At 36.3% G+C, this 7094-nt stretch overlaps 1 protein-coding gene across 1 annotated transcript; it reads right to left on the minus strand.

Annotated features, from left to right (window-relative positions):
• Window positions 1-2520: 2520 nt before the first annotated feature.
• On the minus strand, window positions 2521-4083 carry LOC105042886 (probable F-box protein At4g22030). Its single transcript, XM_010920249.4, has one exon. The coding sequence runs from the start codon at window positions 3798-3800 to the stop codon at window positions 2679-2681; it is 1122 nt and encodes a 373-aa protein (XP_010918551.1). The 5' UTR covers window positions 3801-4083; the 3' UTR covers window positions 2521-2678.
• Window positions 4084-7094: the final 3011 nt, after the last annotated feature.

Raw genomic sequence — 7094 nt, forward strand, 5'->3', positions numbered from 1 at the left:
TCTAAATATTATTTTCAAAAATTTGGCAGACATGATCTATTTTTTTATGGATAAATATCATGAAAAAGTTGATCAACTTTCTCATTGATCAATTTACTCATATTCTTACACTTTTCAAAATAAATAATTTATGTTCTCATAAATAATATTTATTTATAAAATAAGAAAAAATTTTATCTATCTAAAAAATTATTAAATTATTTTTTTATTAATCAATAAAATAGATATTCAATTTTATTTCTAAGATGTTCCATCCTCATTTCTAAAGTCTTTATCATTCAATATTCAATAACTCAATTATCCACTTTTTTTCAAACCTAAAAAATTATAAAGTGTATTATGAAAAATATAGATAAATTTTATCAATTTATCTAAAAAAATAATAATACAAAAAATAGTGATGCAAAAGAATGTAGGTAACAGATTTTAAAGTTATTTTTTTATATAAAAATATGAATAAATTATTTTTTTATCTAAATATTATTTGAGAAATATTTATTTAAAAAAAATAAATTTTTATGTAAATTTTTTATCCACAAAAGAACGGACACGAAACTCCTGCTATTTGGCTAGTTATTTGTCACGGGGCCACCTAATTTGATGCTTTGATACTCTGATTCCTGCAGAGGCTATATGTCAGGAACTTGGCAGTCCATTTTTTCTTTGCCAGACTAGTGTAAAAGAAGCTGTCTCTAGTTTGATCCCTGCAAATACTACGTTTCAGACGGTGGAGCTGGTGATTCAGGTGTTAAGAATCCTCGACTTGACTCTATGAATGTTGGATTTCTTGTCGTCTGTTATGGACTAACCGAAACGACAGGATTCGCTCTTCATCCACTGCACAACTACGTGCAAGGAAAGCTATTGTCCTTTCTAATGAGTTAAAACAGAGCTAATCCATAGCCTTGGCTCCTGGGGCCATTACGTCCCTCATCTGGTCTCCTGGCATGCCTCCGCTGCAGGTGTTCTGAGGAATGAACAGGGGCAGGTCTTCTTTGCCGGCTGTAAAAGATCTGACACCTATGCTTCTGTTCCATTCATGGGGGTAGTTGCACAACTTGGTAGGGTTCAAGGATTGCATGCCACCACTCATCTGCTCAGCGATTCTACTTGAGGGCGGCACTCGGACAGGGATTTCGTAGATCAATCATAGGCAACACTAATTAGATTTTGATCTCAAAAAAAAAAAAAATTATGGCAATTATCTTAATAATTATCTCAATCCAAGAATAAAGAAATCTCGGAGAAATATTAATGAGCTGCCTTTCCTATTTTTGTCATCACCAGTGCACTGGAAGGAACCTTACAGTCAAAACATATTCTACATCCACCCCCTACGTTTTTTTTTTTTAGTAGAAACCCCCTACTCTTTTTTTTTTTTTTTTTTTGGTAAAGAACCCCCTACTCTACTTTGAAGGGAAGTTTGGTGACAAGCATGTGAAGCTTTCAAACTTTCCACCATGATTGTACCAATGGGAAAGCGCGTCAAAACGTGACAACACAAACATACGGATCTAATTGAATAGAACAAAAATAATGGATTGCATTGTTGTCCTACCAACCAGCAGCGATACTTTGCTGCATAAATGATCGAAAAAATTAAAAAAAAAAAATAATTATATAAAAATTTTAAATTTTTAAAAAATTTTAATTTTATCATCAATTTTTATTTAGTACAATCAAATTATTAAATTATTAAATTTTTTAATTTAAATCATAATTATAATTTTCACCAACCTGCTGTGATGGAGTTATGACATTGCTTGTCTATATTATAAAAAAAATTTACTTATGTGGCAAAAGATGATGATGAGGTAGAATGATAATTTTTATTCTTCAAATGAGTCTCCTTTCAATTAGGATTTTGATCCATTCCAATCCAAAGTCCTGCTTATCTTCTTAGTGTCTAAACAGCAGCGATGGCCTTGAGAAAGATAGTATTTATCTTCAGCAACGAGCATCGGTGGCTAATCCTCAATTTCGACAACAAAAATAATGTTGTAAGCTTGTATCAGATTATACTTATAAATGTATTATGATTTTAGATATTTTTTTCTCCGTAATCCTTAATCCTTACATCATGGATCCCACAATTTATCTAAAAAATAATGTAAGGATTGCTTTAGCATCAAACGTTAATAGTGATTTGAGGAGAAAGTGACCCAAATCATTGTGAGATGTGAGTACAATAGTGAAGTTGGGGTGAAAAGGAGCCGGAGGAGATAGAGTTGTATTAATTTTGATCTCTATCAATCTAAAAATAAAATCTCTTCTTTCTATTCGAAAAAGATAAAAATGAGAGAGCATAGAGATCCAAAGAAAAAAGATTTTTTTTCATCTTCTAATTGATAAAAATCTTAAATAGAAGAAGACAAGAGAAAGAGGAGATAATTTCTAAAAATTTTTTCAGATCAGCGAAACAAGGCCACATAAGAGATCACATGATTATGTGATAATCTAGTGATGGCAAACAGACAGAAATTAGAACAGGATTCGAATCGAAAGAATTTAAAAGTTCGATGTTTTGATTATACTAAATAAAAATTTAAAATAAAATTAAAAATTTTTAAAAAGTTCAGAGCTTCCCGCATAATTAAGAAAAAAAAGTTACAGAACTAAGGATAAGTTGTTCCCCAGTTTTCAAAATCTGATACATGAACAGCTCGCACAGAAAGCTATCAGAACAGCTTTCCAGCGAACTCCGGGGCTTCTCCATTTTTAGACGAGGAAGAAGCATATGATGCAAAGCTTTTAAGCTCAGAAACACTCCTCCCAAGCTGCAATGCCATCTTCAGCTCTAGCATTTCTCCATTCTCTCTGTTCTTCACCTCCTTCTCTCCCAAGTTGGACTCAATGGCCTCTTCTAATTGAAGGTAGAAGCCGGCACAGTTGCGTAAAAGCTCGAAGACCATTCCAACCTGCGCTCCATGCTCCAAGGTGTTCATTGTGGCCGCAAGTGCCCCACCAACCACCCCAACCAATGCCGGCCATAGCCCCAGTGCTGGAATTCCAATCAAACCAGCTCCAACTGCAGCTAGACCTGCAAGTAGAGGCCCCGAAACTGCTAAAATCCTATTGATCTTCAGCACCAACTTGTCCCATCTCACGTATTCCTCTTCATCCTTCCTCTTTAGCACCCCAAGAATACCCTTCATCTCCTCTTCTAGTTCTTTGCTCCACCCATCGCCTTCTGCTCTTCTTGTGCGCTGCAGATGGCTATGATCAAGCTCTGGCCACCAAACAGCAGGCTTTACTGTTTTCGGGAATTTATCAAGCATTCCCGGCAGCAAAGGGAGAGGGTAAGCCTTGTCCAGTGCCAGCACCCTCGCCATAGCCTCTTCCACATCGAGCTTAGTAGGAGTTCTGAGAGCAAGAGCGGTTCTGATCGACTTCTCTAGCTGCCTGAACAAACGGGTGGCATTCCTTTGCTCTTCAGCGAGCTGCGAAGGCTGAATCCTGTTGACAACCAGCATCATCCCAGTTGCTGCCGTGAACAGGAGAGCCGAAGAGAGCTTGAAGGCTAAAAGGTGGGGAGCTGCTGCTTGTGCTGCTGGGATTGAGGAGATGCCAGCCATGATGGAGGCGGTGAGAGTGATGAAGTTGATGGAGTGGAGAAAGAGGTGATTCCAATTGTTTCTCTGCTCTCCAATGATGGCATGCATCTCCGCCCTATCTGCGACGGCCTCCATGATGGCATAAAGCTGGGAGACATGGTTCTCCTCTCTTGCATTCTTCATCATGGGCTGCATTTTTGTGCTGTTGATTGCTGTGTTTTCTTCTTTCAGTCTCATCTCCTCCATGTCGATCGGGGGAGGTAGCTTCGGAAGAGAGATGCTGTGCGAACCAGGGTTTGTGTGGGCTTGAAGGAAAGCTCGAAACCTACTGCTACTTGAGTTTGATGATGATGATAAGAGGAGACTTTGAATTTTTACAATCTACCTGATTCTCCTCTTTCAAATGGGATGTGGCTTGGATTCTATAGCTAGCTCTAAGGTGTTATAAGTGTTTAGATGTGAGGAGGGGAGAGCTAGGTGAAGGGGAGAACGAAGAACTGAGAATTCTGGTGGTAGTTTGTGGTGAGAATTCTAGTGGTTGTTTGTGGTGAGGTGGGGAGTTTGTGAGTTGGTATTTGTAGTTGGAGATGGGAGTGAGTTTGGGGATGTTTCAAATGTGTTGTTTGACTGGAGTTTTCTTTGAATCAGTTTGAAAGCTCATTTTTCATTTTTTTTTAATTTTTATTATTTATTTATTTTTAAAAGAAGAAGAAGAAGAAGAAGAAGAAGAAGAAGAAAGAAAGAAGGAAAGTTTGAAAGCGCGTTGGATGGAAGAAAAAGCATATTGACCGTCAATGGGCTTTAGACCGGCTTATGATCTTTGAAGCGTTGGGTGGAATAAAAAACCGTCAATAGGCTTTAGACGGGCTGATGATCTTTGAACACTTTCCAAGCCACTTAATGTGTGAACGCACAGGGTGACAGCTTACGAGGCCTTGGTCAACTGGTAAACCATAGGGGATGTGAAGGGGGATAGCTGTGCTATTTTGGATCTGGCTTTAGAGTCTCGGCTTTCTGCTTAGCTAATCCAACCCTGTTCCACTGGTAGCCATGCAAACAAATGCTGAATCATCTTTTTTTCTTTTCTTTCTTTTTCTTTTCTTTTTTTTTTTTTTTTCTGGCAAGAAGTACATAGAGTATTATCCTGTTTGTTGCTACCATTCTCTTGATTGTTTGAAAATTTAAAATTATTATCTCCACATCCACGTACATGCATGCATGTGCATATATATATGCTCCAAATAAAATGTTTGTTAGCCTGGAAGACCATCATGAGCAATTGTCATTTAATGCTGAATCTTATTGCATCAGTATCATGTGAATTCTGAGCTATTCGTCCGCGTCTTGTTCCGAGCATGGTGGGGATCGAACATGCTGCATGAATATTCTCCTCTTTAGCCATATACACATCTTTTGAGCTTTTCAATGCATCTAATTTCTTGTAGTCCAGGAGCACTGTTATTCCCATACATTCATCGATGGCTTAATGTCGTAAGAAAGAGATCCTTATGAACTCATTAAGTTTATAAGTCCCAAAAGTCCAAGATTAGAGTGTCTTTCAAGTATTTCCCGTGGAGCAATTCTGACTGATCTATAGTTGGTAGAGACTTGGGATGGATGACCTGGGTCTCTCTCTTGTATCAATACAAGAGACTTAATTTGCCAACTCAGTCAATTGGCATCCTTGAATCCAGGCTTTATCCGTACTTAAATAACATAATTTATATCATTAGCGCATATGCTACATGCATGGGCTTTTAAGTCACTGAAAGGTGGGATCTGATAGTTTTATTAATGTGATTCGTATGGATTCATATGCCAAATCAAAGACTTTTCCGGATTGTCCATTCTTTCGCCTAGGCATGCAAGTACTTGGAAGCTAGTAAGCTTATATTCTCTTTCTTTTTTGTGACATCTTTGGAAGACCAACCATAGGTTTTTCTAAAAACGTGGAAAATATTCACATATGTCATCTCCCTTTCGTTGCAAAGCACTCCATCACTCCATGGACGCATAAAGCGTTTAACTTTGGTGTAAAAATAGAGTGGTGAAGTTCATTTCAATTAGTAGAGTAGAAAAGAATGTCATCGATAAATCAATGAATAAAAGGATGAGTCTCATTCCAAATTTACTGAAATAGATAAACTAAAATAAATAAATAAATATACTAGTATGTTCTTAAAAAAATAAAAAAATAGATAAAATAATGAAGGTTGTGTGTCACACCATTAATGAAGTCATAATAAACCATCTACCTAACTACTCTCTCTTGCGCGAATGAATAACAGGCACCATTGAAGTCTACCATTGGTCTCCATGAGGAGGGTGTACGGACTTTGTAATTGTTTTGCGGGACAAGTTATACCGATGCTTTTGCCTGTATGTTAGCATATATACATAATTTTTTGTGCACCACAAAAATGTGTCATCTCATCCTATTGAATCATGTAGCCATCGTTTTTCAACGTATATTTAATATCTGCAGTTCTACTTTTTCATTTGAAATTTTGAATGACGAAAATGTTCCTCCTCTTTTAAAAAAATTATGACATTTCGTGACCATATTATGATATCCTAGAGTCAAATTATAACTTTCTACACAACAAAAAATCATAATTTTCTTCTAGAAGTCATAAAGAGATAAGAACATTTTCTTTATTTAAAAATTTTATAAATTTTTAATGACGAAAATGCCCTTCCCTTCTTTATGACATAAGGTGATCAAATATGATTTGCTGTTGTGCAGAAAATTATAATTTGACCGCACGATGTCATAATATATTACAGGATATCATAATTTTTTTCAAAAAATAATAAGTATTTTCATCATTTAAAATTTCAAACAAAAAAATAGAACTATAAACATTAAATGCATGTTATATAGTAATAGCTACGTAGCTCAATAGAATGGGATGATGCATTTTTGCTGCATCGCTGTGGTGCACAAAAATTTTCCCTAGTATATACAATCGCTACACCATTAGTAGGCCTTGCCGTCTGCAGTTGAGAAGATGTATCGGATCCAATCCGTGATATGCGTGATTTGTTGCATATTTTTACACGCAAGATTTGTGTAAGGCACGGCCAATGCATATGAGCATATTCAGGCCTTTGTCAATGCCGCAGCTTTATAGGATTTGCTAAACAAGTTGAAAGACATGGTGCAAGTGCTAGTTACATGCTAGGTGGCACTTTGGGACTCACTTGGGAAGGGAAAAAAAAAAAAAAAAAAGGAGATATCCCCATTTTGTAGCCTAGTGTAAACCTACGAGTTAATTTTTTATTTAAGAATAGCTAACTAGCATGATGATACCATATTTTGCTATCTAACAAATTTTTAAAATTCACTAATTTTAATAATTGATGGTCATGAAAAACACTTGCTCAAATATAAATATATTTTTTTTGCAATAAATAATTTAGACTTCTATCTTGTCTTTGTCATGGTTTGGAGATCAGGGGTGTTTGGGGGGAGTGGTTACATTTGCTGGAGATAGATCAACGCTCTCCTTCCTTTTGTGATCTGTGCTTGGCGTTGCT

The sequence above is a fragment of the Elaeis guineensis genome, chromosome 2 (assembly GCF_000442705.2).
Source record: "Elaeis guineensis isolate ETL-2024a chromosome 2, EG11, whole genome shotgun sequence".
In the NCBI taxonomy this organism is placed as follows: domain Eukaryota; kingdom Viridiplantae; phylum Streptophyta; class Magnoliopsida; order Arecales; family Arecaceae; genus Elaeis; species Elaeis guineensis.